Raw genomic sequence first — 18,981 nt, 5'->3', positions numbered from 1 at the left:
GTATCTATGTATCTTATAATTAATATTCCGATATGTTTTTTTGTCTGTTTATTAATTTTTCAAAATCTATTTTGCCGTATCTCATTGTCAGTTCTATCACTTGATTTGTCCTCTTTCTCATCAGTCATCTGTGAAGCACTTTGAGCTGCACTAACCTGTATGAAAGATGCTATACAAATAAAGTTTGATTGATTGAAATTCTAACAAGACCACGTCTTTCACCTGGATTCTGTTGGTTTCTCTCTCTTACGAAATAAAAAGCAGCTGTTGTTCATTCTGAACTCAGAAGCATCAAGTGTGTACAGCTAACTCTCCTTCATACTACGTCTGCTCTATGCAGGCTCCAAAACCACCAGCAGTAACCTTAATTACAAGCAAACAGATTCCATTACTGTCAGAGAAGACAATTTAGACAACACCTCTCCTTGTTACAAGACGGCCTCAGGCTAATAATGTAATTCTCCGTTTTAAATCTTGCTCTCCTGTGAAATACATGAGGACTAATTACAATAGTATTTTCATTCCTCGAGCAGGGTTAAGCCCTTGATCTCTGTCTTATTATGATCTGTGGTTTCAAGAAACATAGCTTCACAGTATCACTGCTCACGGGCTACAGCTGACTCAATAATGATGCTGCAGGCTTATGGTTACACCCATGAGCGGCACAGAGGTGGTAATCCCTAAAACTTCACATGTTCACTTGTTATTTCTGTGTGTGTATGTGTTTTAAAGGCATGAAGTCATTGATTACACATGAAATGAAAGACAGGAAGGTGAACTTTTAAAGCCAGTGTGGTAACAGGACTTACTAAGTGGCCTTTGCGCTGCCCTGGACACTGACGGTCATGAGGGGTATCCAGGTACCTCGGTATTCAAATGCAGCCTGGGTGGTCAGGTTGCCACTGACTCCTCCTGTCCCCGGGCCGCCCTGTGCTGTGCCCTGGGCCCCTGACCCTGAGCCACCTGGAAATAAAGTCAGAGAGGAGTAGGGAGGGAGAAAAGTGGAGTGGAATCAAGCACAGGATAAAAAAAAAATACACTCATTCTCATGACTACTTGTACCTGTACATCAAATTAGTTGATTTAATTTTGAGTAGATTTCCTTTTCAAACAGAATATGTGTTAGATATCATATTTTTAAATACATCTAAATTAATTTCTTATCAACATCTGAATTTCAGGTGCATCTGAACATATTTCCTTGAGAGCTGCGGAACTTTATGAACATTTATAGCTGAATATTCTGTGTCTTTTCACAGCTTCAGGAATTCTGAAGGCTGAATAAAAGAGAAGACTTAACAATGTATTAGAAACACACTGATTACTGTGCCACAGTATTGTAGAGGTCAAAACAAGGACCTGAATACTAATCAGTGAACTGACCAGCAGGTGCACTGACGGCAGCAATGTTGCCCGCATTAGGGACGATGAAGAGGGACTGGATGAAGGACCCCAGGGCGTTGACGATGTCTCTGAATACCTTAGTGGAGTGCTGCTTCATGTCGTATGACTGGCAGAAAGAACTGAAAAAAGGAAAACAACACAGAATATTGTGATAAGAGGTCAGACGCAGTAAGAGACTGGCCATGTGGGGGCTGAAACATTGAAGAACTACACTGTGAAACCTGTAATGTCAGACTTGGCTCAATGTGCATCAGGTTCAGTTTGCAGCTTTTAGGCCTCAGCAGTACATATTAGCTGGTAGCGTGCTAATATACTAACTATTATTTATTTGTGAACATGCAAATATTGTCCTCATCTTATGGAACAATGAATGTCTCATCTATAAAGTGTTGAGACATTTCACTCTGCGACAAAGAGATCAACAGATGTGTCAATGCTGCTACTCCTAGAACAGTGCTGGTGGCATCAAACTATTTCACAGCCTGTTGACAGCACAGACAGTAGACGTATTAAAAGTTGAGATTGCTACAATAAAGATAGCTTATGTTATTTGAATGATAGTGCAGAGAGTGTAGGTTTCTTTTCTCGCTCAGCTTGACCTCTGTTGTTGTATCTTGAGGTACATAAATCAGCTGTTGCAGAAACATTTAGCCGTCATGAGCAGATACATTACACTGTTTGGCTGCGAAGTGAAGAGCCATTGAAGAAGAGGCACGAAATCCAGACTTTGTTCACTCAATGCAGCTGCAGAATGTGAGTTCATGTTTAACTAAGACAGTTTTGGGACACATCAGCTATAATGTGTTTTAGTTACTGAGTTTTTTGTAGACCTTAACATTCCTTACCGTAATAAATGTGGCTGCACACATAACCTGTGCACTGATTCTACGGCCACTGCTCTCAGCCACTGTGGCTTCTCCCCATCCAGAAACTTCACTAGCAGAGACAAGAAGATCTCGCACTCTGTCACCTGCAAGACAAACAAACACGTATCAGAACGGGACAGAATTATTGCCCACTAAAGGAAAGAGTGACTGTCCTGGCTTTGACGAAGCTATACTGTGGCTCAACACGCTTCTTGATGAAAAGACAAATTTCCATCTCAAGGATTGATAGAATATCACTAAATAAAAACAGATGCAATGGTGAATTACTCAGATGCAGCTAAGCTCATGAAAGCACCTGAAGCAGAACTAAGACAATAGTACGACTACGCTAATCCAATGCTAATCAGACCAAATCAATTAGGTGCATCAGTTCTGAGCTGTAGAAAATCCCTCGCTCATAAAACATCCATCAGACAACAGCTCTGGCTGGTCGACCATCGCTGCCAGATCAGTTCCTCACCAGTAAGCTGTAGAAGTGCTTGATGAGGACTGACACCACACGCAGCAGCCTCATGCAGATGGGAAAGTAAGGTTTCTCCACAGGGGCAGGTGAGGCGGAGCTGCTGCTGCCCTGCCGGAACTTGATGTTGGGGGAGAAGAGCTTGATGACGAGTGGACACACCCGTTCCTTCAGCAGGAAACTGAACTCCTGGTGCTGTGGGGAACAGAGAGAGGGAGAGGTACGCTGGGATTAGATCAAGTGTGAGATACGAAGACACACAACTTGTTACAGAGCATTTGTCTCACTGCACATCGTCTGATGTTAAGATAAAATAAAATCAACAGGAGGTGGGCAAAATAACAGGATTATCTGATGAACCATAAATCAAGCAAAAAAATTAAGAGGAAGTGTTGTTTTGGTCTCTGTTTTTCAGGTCAAAGTTTTCTGTTATTTTGCATCCATACTTTCTGTAAATTCTCTGTCTTATATTCTCTGTCACTACATCTGCCATAAACATGTAAGAATGGATGCACCTGTAGGAATACTCCAGGAAAATCATTAAGGACAGACTCCAGAAGCTCCAGGCCAAATGTCCGAGTCATCTCTGTCATCCCCACCAGCCAGTAGGGGGCATCAGCGTTAACCAGCTGGCACAAGTCCTGCAGAGAGGCACAGAGCAGCATTCAAAACAATGGAGTGTTATGTCCCACACTCATCACAGCGGTTGAAACAGAGCAGTCACTGAGCTCTGCTGTGGGAAGACAAGGAAGAAAAGCCCAGTATGGCTGAGGAATGAAAAGGGACCTTTGAATAACTTCTTGCAAATTCAATTTAACAGCAGAGATGAAATAAATTACAAACTTGTTTCAACTAACTCGAGGTTAAACGGCTGACATTATCAGTAATTTGCAGTTGTGGGGACTATTCTGATCTTGTCTGTAGTCCTAAAATGATGACATCATGAGCCACGTTTCAAAGCCAGCTTGGCCTAAAGGGTTTCACTGGAGGCCAATAAGAAGTCTGTGGAAGGCTGCCGCCCCCTGGTGGACTTACCTGGAACAGCATGTATGCATCTTTTGCACTGGGCCTCAGAGTACTAACAGAACGCCTGTTGGTGTTTCCCTGGACAGGAGGAGGCTGCTCCACAATGCCTGGGGGGTTGGGGGGGGTGGGAATCATAACTTTAGCCAACTAAACAACTCATTGACAGAAAAAATAAGTTAATCAACAGAGTAAGTGTTAGCTCAGATAAAGGATGTTACTTTAGTGTATTAATGTATACAACTGCCACTCCCTATATCAGAGATTTTATTTTAAGTTCCACACAGATCATTAATGTTCTCCACTGCTTCTCTTTTAAATGTTCCTTACGTGTCCAATAAAAGTACCAGTGAGGCTGCTTTTTGTTTTTATGCCCCTAAACTGTGGAACACACTGCCTCTGGATATAGAACAGCGAGCTCTCTTGGCATTTTTAAACAAAAATTAAAGACCTATCTTTTTAATCTGACTTTTTAATTTGGAGTAATGTTAATTCAGAGTAATGTTATTGCTTTTGCTTCAGTTTTTAACGACTTATCATTGGGTTTCATCACTTTTGTCCCTCTTCTTCATTTTACTTTTTCATCACTTTACTGTTTTATTGTGGTAAATCTTTAATCTGCACATTTTTTTCTTTTTGTGTGTGTTATTTTAATCCTGCTCTGTGAAGAACTTTGGGCTACATGTTTGTATGGGAGGTGCTATATGAATAAAAGTTGAGTTGAGTTAAAAAAAAAACAAAAAAAACAAAACATTCATGTTTCCTTGTATGCTGATGGACTCTGGATGTCTTTATATTTTATATTCTATCAAAATTACCTTAGAAGTAAGAACTTAACTCCTATTGGCTGCCGATATACTTAATAGTCTCTATGTAGATGAGCTCCGGACATCTTAAGTCCCATGAATCTTAAACGCTAGAAAAACGAAATGAAATCAAACTTCACATTTCATCCCCCTTCTCAATTTCACCCAAATAGCAGCAACACGCTCTGACCTTTGAAACGCTCATCCTCAGCCACCATCCTCTCAAACACCACAGTGACAACCTGTCTGACAGTGGCGGCCGCTGTGTTGTTGGTGATGTTGTCCTTAGTGAAGTGAAGACGGAAACACAGCACGATGGCCTGGGCAGGGGTGAAACATAAAAAAGTATTATGCTGCATATGCAGATATAAACACTGCAACAAGAACAGTGTGAGCAGAGTGGGACAGTTTGATGGACCATATAATTTGGCACTGTGTACACTCTGGAGCAAGGATACCACAAATCTGAACTGTTGGGTACAATAAAACATTACAGCCACAATTTAATAATAGATGGTGGATGACTCGCTCAGAAAAAGTAGGTTATATGGATACCTGCAAAGTTTTGAGTCCTGATGTGCAGTATGTAGGTATATATATACGGTAAATAAACAGTTTGTGTGATACAAAAGTGTGTTGGCCGTGCACCTTGGAAAGTACTTCATCATGTACAACGGTGTTGGTGGTCAGCAGAACGAGGACCGTCTGTAAAAGCTTCAGCTCCTCCAAACCGTTTTCCATCAGCTGCCACAACATGTTTATGATGTTCCCCGCAGCTGCCTGTTAACGTACACACAAACACCTTCAATTACAACACACAGGCACTTATAGTTCAACTTCAGGAGGCAGTATCAGAGTCACTAGCTTGTAACAGACAGAAACATGAGGTCAATACAGCCCTAAAATCATAGACATGCACACAAAAAAAAACAAAAAAAAACGCACACTTGTGGGACCAGCTGGTGCTGCCTGCTGAGGGGTCACAACACCATTGAGTTCAATAACACCAGATCTAGCTGCCAGTTAATGTTATGTCACTTGATGCTGACTGTATGTGACACTGCACGTCCTTTCTTGGGTCAAGCTGTCCAAAATATAACTACTCATCACGAATCCCCTCGGAGCTGCTCTTACAAGGACTAACAGGCTGGAGTCACAGGAGGACTCTTTATTTAAAAACTACAACAACAAAAAAGACTTACTAGGACTGCAACTAATAATTACTTTCATTACAGATTAATCTGTCAATTTTATTTTTAACACTAATAAATAATCATTGAGTCTATAAAATATATCAAAAAATAGCTTGAAGTCTGACAAACAGTCCAAACGCAAAAGATAATAAATTTACAAAGATATAAAACAAACAAAATAATTTCTTACATTTGAGAAGCTGGAGCAAATGGTATTGGTATTGGTATTTTTGATAGTTAAATGACTTTAACGATTGATTTTCAAATTATTTATCAAGTGCTATTCATTTCAGCTCTAAATCCACAGGATAGTGGATAGTGCAGGATTTGAAATGGCCACTCCCAAATATTTTACTCTGTAGATATAGTTCAGGAGCATACAACTGGCATTGTAGAAGTGTTTTCATTACAGATGCTGATGCCCAGATTTGGAAAAGTTGACAGTCCCGTTTAGCGCATCAGCAGATGCCCTCATAGTTGTGCCATCAGCGCAACAGTGTCTGTTCTGTTCTTTTTACAACAATTTCTTTCAAGGCATTTGAACAGAGCCTTCTCCTTCCCCAAGGAAACAAAGTGACATTAACTTTCACCAAATTCTCTCTCCAAGACAAAGTGTCTGAAATGGGGCTCTCCGGCGACACCTTCAGAATAAAGGTAGCCTGGCTGTGTTGTGTGAGGCCCTAGGTGGCTTTGAAACCCTGCAGCTCAGAGGTGCTGATGAGATAGAGTGCTGCTGGCAGAGAAGAAGAGAGGATTTACAATGTTCAATGGATCAGAAAATGTGTGTGTTGTAGAATATGTGAAGTGAGTGTCCTAGTTGTCCCAGATTTGCTAGATGTTTGTTGAGTGCACCGGTGAGATAACGAACCCCTCAAAGACAAGGATAAAGAACTCTTGCAGAGGATATAAAAAAAGACACAAAGACAAAATGCTATATTAAAGGCAAAGACTTCCCCCAAACTTCAGACTCACTCACAAAATCTGCCTCACACACTTGTGTTGAGCTTGTATTTTTCGCAGCCTGTATCTTTAAGCTGTGAAGATATGCAGCTGTATAAATTGATGTGGATTCATGTTGAACTAATTAGTGGACAATTAACATCAGCAATTTTTAAAATCATATTCATTTATAAAGCAGCTGGTTGCAGCTTCACAAATGTGAAGATTTTCTGCTTTTCTATCATTTTTAATCGATTATCTGACCAATGTGCAGATGTCGCACTGGGCTCTGGGAAACTGGGACGGGCCTTTTATTTAAAGCATTTTCTGATATGATATACAGCAGTTTATTGATTAGTTAACAACCAACAGATGAATTAATGATAATTAGTCACAACCCAAATGTACTAATAATATATAATAATAATATGATCATAATATGGTCTGAAAAGAGGAGAAATGTGGATATAAAGTTAATCACAATTACACCGGGTCGTCTGTCATGTCACACTTCTCTTGTGAGAGGATTTATTCCGGTAGTGTAGAGCACTTACTCTCTGCAACCAAAGGCAGAAGCTTTGAAACCTATGTTAGGCTAATCAAATAAACACCTGAAATAAAAATGTAGAAAGCACGGGATGACTCAATAAGGTTTTAATAACAGGTTGTTTTGGTTTTTTTTTACCGTGTATTAAATAGGCAGTAGTGCTGCAGCTCCGGGGTACCGGCTTTGAAACAGCTGTGATCTCAGGTCTGACTCCAGCTGGGTTATTTAAAAGGTTCAAAAACCTCTTAACTCTTCACATGAGCTCATATTAAACTACATTCATGTGAAAGGAATTCATACAGTGGCTCATTTCCTGCGACTGATACCTTGTTACACCTACTCCTTCAGGGCTGTTTAACTGCCATTGCACACATAGATCACATGAGACTACTGGAGCATCCTAGTCATAGTTTTTCCAGGCCAGTGGTTTCCTCAAATACAGAAACTGTAGACGGCTCCTTGAAAATGTAATAGGACTAAAAAGATGGACATCAACTGCAAGACAAAATGAGTAGTGGAGGAGGAAAGGAGGTGTTGGTGCCTTTCAGATGTAGCCACCAGTGACACGAGTAAATTCAGATTGACCATTCTAATGTTTACCTTGCCTGATTGGGTATTGATGAGTTGCATTGGTTCCTGTATTGATCTGAATGAATTAAGCTTAGGATATCAGAAAGGATGTGCCCGGGGTTGTATGTGACCTTAAATTTGCAGGTATATGTGCACTGAATGTACAATATCTTAAAGGTTAGGGTCAGAGTTACATTGAGGTCCATCAATATGCACTTATTTGGTAGTTTACGAGATAATTAGTACAATTAACAGCAGGAAAACAGTGGTCCTGTGTTAACTGTGACAATCGATAAGATACAAACAACGCTAATCTTTGATACAGACAAAGCTGAGATGCCAGGGAAAAAGAAAAATCTACCTAAAGTGAGTCATGTATTGTATTACCTCAAGCCCATGTTTGTCTAAGCTTCAGAGATGTATTTTCTTTATGACAAAACTGGAGAAACATGATGACTGACTTGGCTCTCTTCAAGATGATAATAACCAGGTTAGACAATGATATTCTGACTTAAGCTTTATCTACACATTTTAGTTCTATAAGATTTCTATAGTATTCTCATAAAAACTAACATTAAGAACTAGAAAGGCACACAGTAGAGCGTGTATCTCCACCAAGGCCAAACAATCCTTCACATCCTTTGTTCTCGAGTACAGCTTTATTTATTTATTGTCTTTAATCCTTACGCAAGGCACTTGTATGGTTTCACTACCTGCTGTTGGAAATTATGAGGTCAGCATTATACAAGTCATACAGCTCCACAGCTTGTATGAATTGCCTCATGTCTATGTCGCAACTGCTGTTGTGATTGTGTAATTTTATTAGTTGCATGTTGAAATACTGATGTAAGTTTTTCTAAATGCTGCTGCTGCCACATGCACTGTTACTCTGTGTGTAATTTCATTTCAGCATTTTCTTATTATCTGGTGGGTCTGCACCAAATTGTAAAAAACTCATAGATCTTAACACCATACATGTGTCTGATTTGTTGTTGTTTTTTACATCTAGATCCAAACATTATTTCCTGAGAAATTGACTAAATTGTTGAAAAAGGAAATTGATAAAGAATTCCTGGATCCACCCCTTTCATTGGATTCAGCCCAACATTTAATGGATTCTTCCATGGCCTAAGCCCCATCCCTCCACCAAGTTTGATGCAAATCAGTTCAGTACTTTTTGGCGTAATTCTCCTGACAATAAACAAACAAACAAACAAACCAACAAACAGACGTGTAAAAACAACCTCCTTGGTGGAGGTAATAACATGCATCAAGACGGGCCTAAAAATGTGTTATATTTCCCCTTAGACAACTGCATTTTATTCATTAATCATATTTTTCACCGTATTCTTATTTCATTAGGCTTGTAATAATATACTGATCTCTATTTTTTGCCAGCACATATCTCAACATTTCAAATACCAGGCTCGCTCATTGTCCTCACCTCAGATACCACCTCATGGGACATGAGTCTCTGGATGGCAGCCAGACACAGCTGGGTGATCTTTGGCTCTTTGGTGCCACAGCCCATCAGAAAAGGCTGCACGACCTCTGAGCTGTTCTCCTTCAGAGCTGCAGGAAAAGGACACAGATAAGGCTGAATGTCATTTTTCCTTTTTATATATATATATATGCACAAATACAGCTCAAATACATTTTGGGAATCGCACATTTCATTTCAGTATATAAAGGGAAGCCCAGATGCTGTCATTTGATTTACCTAAATAAAAAAAAAATTAATGCAACATATGAAAATGCTTTTCCAAAACACAGAATGGCATTTTAAGAATCCAAACTTCTAAAGTCTTAAGTTTTTTTGCCTTTTGATTGATTTAAAATCAACATGAATATCAAACACTGGTGTTGAAGAGGAACGGACGGAGAACAAAACCCTTACTAAAGCATAGATAAAATGGTCAGAATTGCAGAGTAGCATAAGAGCAAAAACAAGAACAAGTTTCACTGAGCTTTTTGAAACATCTCATTACTGTCACAACTAGTTAACCTATACTGGAAATAAATATGAACGAACTCTGCAGCAGTGAGTTACTGTACAGTTCACAGCTACAGAGGGGCGGTTGGAGCTACACAGCCATCAGTGGAACTCGGAAAATGTTGACTATGTGTCAACTCTGCAAATGTCACAAAAAGTGTTGTGCTGACACAATTTCCTATTCAAGTGAAGAGGGACCAGACACATTTGAAATTTCTGTGTAGAGAATTCAGAAGATACGGATGTCAAATCAATCAAGACGATTTACAACAAAAGCTGAGGGATGAGCACTAATCTACATTTATATGAAGGTTTCCTTTATCTTACTGTACACTGGGTGAGCGAGCAGTATGCCAGCAATATATTTTTTGGAGGAATCAAAGGTCATGTGTTGTACAATGCACATGATTTATCACAGTAACAAAAATCAAACAGAATACAGTGAATGATGTCATTCTGTATGTCTCTTGTTTATGTGAATATAAACACATAACCATTATTGTTGGCTTGATTATTCAAATTCATATGGAATAGTGCACATTTATCAACATTTACACTGAGAAATTGTGCACATATACCAGAGTTAGTGTTTAAAACAGCAAAGTCGCACCTGTATTCTGAAGCCAAATATAACCACTATCAGGAGTATCAAGAATAATCTTATTGACATGATCAAATTCTATTTAAATAACTCAAATATATACAATATTTTGAGGGGGAATTCATAAGAATTCATCATTTTCAAAGCAGAGTGAAGTGCACTCTCTGACAAAGTGGCAACCAGATCTCTCAATTGTGGTTGACTACCACCCCTCTCACTTTCTCACTTACCTGCCAGAATGTCTGTGTTCCTGGCTGCAATGGTCTTAATCTTCACAATGCCAGACTCTGCGGCCTGGCGGGGGGGTAAAAAAGAGAGAGGAGACATTCAGGTTAACACTGGATGTAACATGTATCAAAAGGTTCTGATGGTGCAGCACCGCTGAGCTACTGGTAGTGGACAAAATTTCTCATAATGATGGCCACAGGGGAGAAACAGGAAGGACAGAATCAGGACTGATAAATCTACTAAGAACGGGCTTCAACTTGAGAGGGATGTGCTAGTAGAATGTGATTTCCCCAGTGAGGTGTCTGGCAGGGACGAGATGCTAAGAATTAGAAAGCGGGAAGGAGGGATGTCAAGAGAGAGAAAGGGGTGGGAGGAGGGGATGACATAGAGACAAGTGAGAGAAACACAGACTCTGAGCATTTACCAGTCAAAACAGAAGTTGTTCTTATCATCTTTCTGCAACAACATCCAAGTCACCGCAAACCTGTCAAGATCCCTCCAACCTCAGTTCAGCTCAGTTCAGTCATTTTATTATCCCAGATGGGAAACTTGGCTTGCTGTCAGGTGCACGAGTTAAAGACAACAGCACAGTACAAAAAGAAAAACACAAATACAGGAAGCACATAATTGTTCCCAAAAATGTCTCCCATAACCTCTTCTCCTTCTCTCCCCAGCATTCCTCCCCACCACTACTCCTTCTCACCCTATCTAGGATTGAGCAATATCTAAAATTCAATATCTTGATAAAAAGTCCAGCCCAAATATCATGATATACCAGTATCAGTATATAATATTACCATAAAAAACACCACTTTTCATACTGTAAATAATAACCTATCTAAAAGATGCTATGTGCAAATGTATCTGCAGACAACAACTGTACAGATGCAGACTGAAAAACAACAATATATAATATCTTGATGAGCGTTTTTTTGGCATCTAACTGAATGAAGCACCTGGTGATCAAAGGCAGTCACCAAGAATTAAGTAAAGCCAGCATTCACTCTGTTTTTGTCACTGCCTTGCCCTGCCACATACTTAGCTATTCGGTTTTTTCATGTAACGCTTCTGACCACTGTAGATGTGACTTCTTTGCAAAAATGTAATCCATTTATTATTTTATTCTGGAAAAATAGCCGCATATTGAGGCCTCTGATCTCAACAACAGGTATATCACCAACATCAGCAGTAGCAGCAACATCCTCAGCGAATGGGCATACATTTTTCATGCAGCCGGCCGCTGCATTTCTGACTACATCCCAAGCATGAGCTACACATAATCAGAGTCTCAACTCTATTCTCAAAGCATCCATTATCATATAAAATGTCTGCAGTCACGGAGATAGAGCATAAACTAAATAATTTCAGATAATAAGCCTTTTTATCTTAAAGACCATTAAGTGACCATTTACAGCTCAACATGATGAAAACAAAGCAGCAAGCCATTCCACCCCTCCCCTTCTCTGCATTCACAAGATGAAAGTATAAATAACTGTAAATAAGTCATGTCACTTTGGATTGAAAAGTCTTGATGTGGAGAAATGCTGCAACTGCTCTTTACATCAGAGTGGCTGAGGTATTTGGCCGACAACGTGACTGTATCACTTTAACACGTCATTTGAACAGCCACAAGGTCGAGCCACTGTGGAAGTCAACAATTCATAACCTGCTGAATCGTCGGTTACCAAGCAACCACTTGTGAGTGGGGCTGGGCTTTTTCATACAAACTGTGAACTGGCCTATTACCATGCAGGTCCTTAAAAAGTTAATCTTCAAAAAAATGCTAGGCTCCCTCTTCTCCTTTGTTCCTCACACACAGAGCCAGAGTTCATTACAGGGCAATGAGGGCAACGTAGACAGCTTTTCTGTCACAAATAACTACAACCCTGCCGTGGCTACTCTCAATACTCCCAGAGGCTGAGACAATAATATACTGTAGCTATGAAGGATAACTGAAAAGCAAAGTGGCAGAAAGGCAAAGTCTGGGAGAGTCTGGTTGAGTTTTTTCTTTTAAAGAAATAAAGAACTGAAACAATACCTCCTGTTTAAGCTTGGGAAATGTTTTCTCTGGCTTTGTATTGCTCATTTAAATTTAGATTAAAGTTAAAGCTGCAGTCTGATGAGTTTAGAGCTGCAACAATTCACCAATTACATGATTTGTCAATCGACAGAAAATTAAAAGTCAACAATTCTGATAATTCTGAATTATTTAAGTCATTTATTGAGGAAAAATGATAAACATTAGCCAGACACTGAGATTTGCTGCTTTTGTTAGTTCATTGTAAAATAAATATCTTTGGGTTTTGAACTGCTAGTCAGATTATTTGGAGAAATCACTCTCAGCTCTGGGAACTGCTGGTTTTCAAACCTGTGCTGCTCTACCAATGCACATATACCACAACATAACCTATCTCCAAAGTGTGCAACAGCTGTCAGTCCAGTCAACTAAAATGAGTCATCCAGAAATTTTGCAGCCTGTCTCTCCAGGGGATTGCAAAAGATGCATGTTTTCTCCAATTGCCATGTTATAAATAGTGTTTCAAGTCCCCTTGAGTCTGACAACAGCCTTCTTTATACTTATCAAAAGCCCTCGGCTTTGCCAAAGTAGCCATCTATGTTTATGCCCGGTCTCCACATGTACAATAAGACTGTATTGAGTACTGAGGAGATTGTTGGCCCTGAGTATGCTGTTAAATGAGGTAGGGAGGTGATTTAAAAAGGAGCCTCTTTGATTCGCTGAGACCTCTGAGAAACTGTGAGTCAGTCCAATAAGAGGAAAACCAGGAAACCAATAAATGCTTTTAATTAGAAGCAGAGTGTTTGGGTTTCCTTTCCTTTCAGCCTCAAGTGGAGCCACATGCTCCATCTTGGAGCCAATGACAATGAATCTCTGCAGGTTTTGTGCACAAAACCTTATCAATCTACGCAATGAAAATTCATCTTGGTCTACTGGCTGACAGAATCCAAGGATGACTGAAAACAGTGAAATCTCTCTTTTTGCATGTCAACACATTTTCCACCCACTTCCTCATAGAAAGTGCTGTTTAAGCTTTCTGTTGTAGTATATAAGTATAGACCTTACTTCTCTCTGTCAGCATTGTGAAGTCACCACCATGCGGAGGGAAATACCACTGGCCTGATGATGTCATTGTGAGAGAGTGTAGAACGTGGGTGGCTACAGCATTATCAAAGTTGAATGACAATTATTTTGTTTGCATGCAACAGCCACATAAACAGTGACGTGTAGCCACTGGCATGTTAACCTCAATGCTCTCTGTAGCTGAATGTTAACAAACTAATGCTTTTACCAAGATTAAAGTCCTATTGCATCTTTAAAGTCTCTCAGGATGGACTCACTACTGCTTGGCATTACACCTCAACTGTTTTACAGTACCAACCGTTATGTATCCATAGAATCGGGTATCAAAAGTTGGCATGGCATGCTTGTTCAGCTTCTTTGTTTACTTAAAGTCTGATTTGATATTTCTTGATCTAGATTATAACTGCGCACAATGGATTTTAGTGCATTTGAGAGAACTGACATGCATACAGTACATTTAGTACATCTAGTATAAAACAGATAGTTTGATCATTTAGGTCTTCTGATTAATCACTGGAGTATTTTCCACGGTAATATTTCATTATTTCACAAATGCACATAATTCACTCACAGGAATGACTGCAGGGGGATCAGTACAGAACATAAACAATACTGGACAAAAGTCCTTACACCCCGTGGATACTAGCAACATTAAATATTAAGACTCCGTTGAACAACCGATGTCAGGACCAGGCTGCATGAGGAAGTGCTCAATAGTTTCAGTTCTTCTCCAGAGCCTTTTTTTTGTGTGGAGATCCTCAAAGCGGAACTGACCCACGTCTCAGTGCCAGCTCATTTCTTTGCAAAGCAACATTAGTAAAGCTCATCACAGATTGACTTCCTTAGAAAAACATTGTGAGAACTCAGCAGTTTTATGGAACTGACTTAGCATATTATAGAAAAGGCTTATTCAGTTAGAGCATCAGTGCAGTAGTCCCACTTCACTTAATCCTCACTTCATGTTGCTTGTTATTTTGTCTCTGTGCAGCGTACATGACCTGTCTAGCAAATGAGTTATGCTAAGTGAGCCATACAAAGGTTGCTCATAATGCTTCCATTAATTCTGCAGGTTTTCCCAAGAAGACAAGCAGCCACATTTCACTGCGAGCTACATACAGGTGACAGCACCTGACTCATCCACGGAAAGAGTGGAAGGCTGGATGCCTGATGTTTTTTTTTTTCACCTAAGCAAAAGCAATCAGAGCACAACAGACAGAAAAGCCCTTGTGGTTTCACTGACTGCTACTCAATGACAAAACAGGTTCTGAGTGTGAAGCTATGATACAAAAAAAAAAAAAAATCAATGAGACTCTTCTTGGCCCCTCTTAATCCAGAGAAAGCACTGGCTGTGGTGCAATGTCACTGTGGGAGATGCACTGGGAAATAGGGGAGGAACTGGAAAGAAGATTGGCCGGGAAATGAGGACAGGGCCTTCTTAATCTTCTTTCACAATAGGGATACAATGCTTTGGTATTAAGATTTGATAATTTACTATGAAGCACGAGTCACTTAAAAATGCTTAAGCAGCTAAACTAGTAAGTGCTGAAAATCTGGTTAAAACAAACAAAAAGGCAATCTTCCATAACAAAAATCATATTTTAGGAATGGAGGGAGAAAATGAGGACCACATTGGTGTGCTGTAACAGCCACTCAAATAATTTGAATTCAAACGACGGCCACTGGTACTCAGCTTGTTTGCTGCACGAAAACATCCCAGCAAATATAATCATGACAACCCAAATTGGAAAATGTTGTTCCAATCACAACACTATCAACCAGAGCGTGAGTGAGCTCAGGTAGTGGGGAACATCAAAGTAGCTCTCTGCACTCCTGTGATCCCTGAGGGAAAGATGCTAGTAAGGACCAGGAAACCTGGGTGATGATAAATCAATATTTGAAGGAGATGCTTCATAAGGCCCCTAGGCAAAGGCCAGCAAGCAGCCTTTGACGCGAGACCAGCTGTATGCTTTTTATGGTCCTCCTGTGTGACTGCCACACACCTCATTTTGAAGCATCCAGCATTCAAGTCAATGTATTGAATCTCTCTGCAGTGAGAGAAACCCAAAGGAACTGGATGCACTTGCTGAGGTATTTCTCTTTCTCATTTTAATGTTGACTTTATCCAAGGTGAGACCAGAGGGAAAACAAACTAAGCTGGTGTAGCCTGATATGTATTTCCCCACTCAGCTGGTTGGCGCATATTTCCACAACCACAAAATCCCCACATACACTAGATCATTATATCTACTGATCTGTGTGACCACTGTTACATAGGCAAGCAAACAGTGAGTTGGCTATACCTGAGAATTACAGGGAATTAAGACAAAGAGGCTCTGGCTGAGATGATGTCAGCTGAATTACATTACTTTGGTTAGTACAAAGCTACACCCTGTGTGCACTTCAGTGAAATGAAATGATAGAATAGCATCCACACAATCAGGAAATGCAGCTCGGTCAAACAACCAACCAACAGCGAGTGAATTGAGGTTGTGTTTACCCAAAGTCGCATTTCTCCAACCTCAAAATTGTATATCTATTTTTTTTAGCATTTAAATTAAGGGTCAAATGACAATAAATTACATTTCAGATGTAAATGAACTCTGACCCAGCCCTGAAGACCAGTTGAAAGCAAAGCCCATATTAAGGAGGGGTGTGTCGTTAGGGGCAAAGTGGAGTCATAAAACTGGGTTGACTGTAGTCTTCTACATGTGACTCGGACAATACACATACACTGTGAAAGGCCCTGACATCACATCCCCATACACTAATCTGTTCTCTACGCTCACTAACACATGATGTCATTAGAAATGTAACCAACACTGCTGCACAACGAAGCCAGTCACCAACCACAAACAGTAAGTCATTCCAAGGAATAAAAAAAAACAAAAAAAACACTTGTATGAAATGGCTCTTGGCTGTGTCAATACAAGCACACTTGTTGTAAAAATCAAAAATCAATGCAACATGAGATCCTAAACACACCAATGTAGACCAAACAGAGGTCTTTTATAGCAAAAGTCAAAAACAATAAAGTTTCCTAAAATAGCTAACCTCAACTTTGTCCTAAGAAATGAATGCAATAATGCAATGATATTAGAATAAAATGTTAAAGAGCTGGATCTCACAAATCACAAAAAAATATCCTCTCACTGGACTTATCTGTTTCACCATGCTGATAGTTCTGGTTTAAGCTGTGAAGGTTCTGAGATATTCATCTCTAATTTCTGCAGCCACCCCCCCTATGATGAGGTTGAATGGAAATTTGTTTGAGGTACTCAAAACAATAGAAGATAACAGTAACATGTCTGGTGACAAATCCATGGCCATTCAGGATAATTCACAGACCTTGTGCACAAGTACATACAGTATATATGTATATTTTGTGATTTGAGTGTATTGACACTTTGCAAAACGTCATATATGGGGGATATTTTTTCAACGTTTGCAGGGCTGAACAACAGTACAGGACCACTCTCTTGCAGTAAGTGATTGCTTATAATTACTGATGTCCAAATGCAGACATTCATCAATATAAACTAAACCCATCATACATAATTTCAAATAAAACATTAAGCTTGTCTTAAAAGGTTGGTTCACCCAAATTAGAGAATAAATATTAATTCACTTGTCTCTTGATTATAACCACAAAAAATGTATTTACTACCAATGGTAAGTGAGAAAAAGAAATTGGGTCGATTTTTTTGCGATTTGGGTGAACGGACCCTTTAAATTACTTGACTTCCAAGTAATGTACAACAGATATGCCCAATGAATATGCCTGAATAAATAACCTAGCTATTGTGTAAATAGAACGTGAGTCAGCTGGGTTTATTTGGGTTATCCTCCACTATACGATTGCTTCAGATTAGAGCCATATTAAGCTAATAGTGGGATACAGGCCATTCAAATACCTGTATATTCTTTGATTTGAACCACTGATTGGTATATTGGCCCAGCAGCTGTCACAACTTTTAATTTACCCGTACAGTATAAGGACAACTCAGTGTCCACATCCCACAACAGAGCAGAGGCCCAGTGGTTTGTGTAGAAACAAACAAACTAATATGTGACATTTACATTGTTTCGGCTATAACAACAGATTCGCAAATTAAACAAATAGCTGAACACCAAGGTAACAGCTCAGTAGAGCTAACTAGCCGGCTAACCTCTTTGACTGGGGGGAATTTCTTCTTGCACTCCATGGACAGAGACCGCAGGTCCGTCTGCATGTTCTCCAGCAATTTCTTCACCGCTTCGGGACTGCTGGTCGACATTTTTGACGGCGCCTTCGACAGAAATCTCAAGAAACTTCAAACGATAAGGAATGCGGGAGCGCAGTCGCCCCCCCACCCATCCACAGCGGGAATATAATCCGTTGCTACTTTACTCGCCTCCCTTAGAAAAGAAAATAAAAACGCCGTGGTCCATTGACACAGTATCCCACTTCTCTGCTTTGGGCGCCCGTGCGCAGGAGAGCAGCGATGACACCGGCATATGTTCGTCTTCTTCACAGCACGTTGACATTAGATTCGTGAAGCAGCATCGTCCCCTTAGATTTATGTTTCTTTAGACTGCCCACTAATCGAAGATATTTGCCAAATTGAGCAGTCTGCCATCAACGGCCGTCAGCTCCACTTTTTTTCCCACAATGCTTCGGTGGACAGTGACACGTCAATAGGACTTCCGTAAACAGTGACCGATTCAGAATAATGACTACAGTGACCCCTGCTGGAAGAGCTTCAAACAGACGGATAACGACAGGCCACGTATGGACCGAGCTGCACCGTCACTTGTCCACATGCTCCGCCTAAAGGCCGGAGGAAGAGTTGCAGCCTTCAGCAGCTGCTTTTTATATTATTTCATTGTATAAATGATACAGTGGTGGAATGTATCTTACTCAAGTAGGTTATCTACTTATGTATGATTTTGATTTACAGCACTGTGCAAAAGTTTAAGTTTTAGATTCTTATTCATCACACAGTATCATCAGGGACAAGGCTGGATTACCATCTTCTCCCCAAAAATGCCCAAAAGCTCCAGATTTACTGCATATCATTTCTGTCTAGCCCATATAATTTGATTGATTGCAAATTTGTGTCCCCAGTCTTGTAAAGGGTCTTGTACTCAAGTACAGATATTGTTAAAATTGTGACTCATTCACTCACCAAACTGTGTGAAAATGTTGCTTTTAACAAAATATGAATAAATAGCAGGGAGAAGTGGGTTGGCC

The 18,981-nt window shown here is 40.0% G+C and overlaps 1 protein-coding gene across 4 annotated transcripts in view; it reads right to left on the bottom strand.

Moving 5' to 3' along the window:
• mon2 (MON2 homolog, regulator of endosome-to-Golgi trafficking) overlaps positions 1–18,413 on the bottom strand; it is a 39,488-nt gene extending 21,075 nt beyond the window's left edge. For all 4 annotated transcript variants that reach the window (XM_022755979.1, XM_022755981.1, XM_022755980.1 and 1 more), the window contains exons 1-11: positions 17,918–18,413; positions 10,654–10,717; positions 9,274–9,401; positions 5,229–5,360; positions 4,771–4,900; positions 3,787–3,884; positions 3,267–3,392; positions 2,752–2,946; positions 2,250–2,374; positions 1,384–1,523; positions 810–963 (exon numbers count right to left, since the gene is read on the bottom strand). In XM_022755979.1, the coding sequence (XP_022611700.1) occupies positions 810–963; positions 1,384–1,523; positions 2,250–2,374; positions 2,752–2,946; positions 3,267–3,392; positions 3,787–3,884; positions 4,771–4,900; positions 5,229–5,360; positions 9,274–9,401; positions 10,654–10,717; positions 17,918–18,025 (1,400 nt within the window). In that variant the 5' untranslated portion in view covers positions 18,026–18,413. The remainder of the gene's footprint in view (positions 1–809; positions 964–1,383; positions 1,524–2,249; positions 2,375–2,751; positions 2,947–3,266; positions 3,393–3,786; positions 3,885–4,770; positions 4,901–5,228; positions 5,361–9,273; positions 9,402–10,653; positions 10,718–17,917) is intronic.
• Between the last annotated feature and the right edge of the window lie 568 nt (positions 18,414–18,981).

This window comes from Seriola dumerili, unplaced genomic scaffold (assembly GCF_002260705.1).
Source record: "Seriola dumerili isolate Sdu_G_001 unplaced genomic scaffold, Sdu_1.0 BDQW01000242.1, whole genome shotgun sequence".
NCBI lineage: Eukaryota > Metazoa > Chordata > Actinopteri > Carangiformes > Carangidae > Seriola > Seriola dumerili.
The sequence above is the reverse complement of the archived record's forward strand: the minus strand, read 5'-3'. Positions and strand labels throughout refer to the sequence as shown.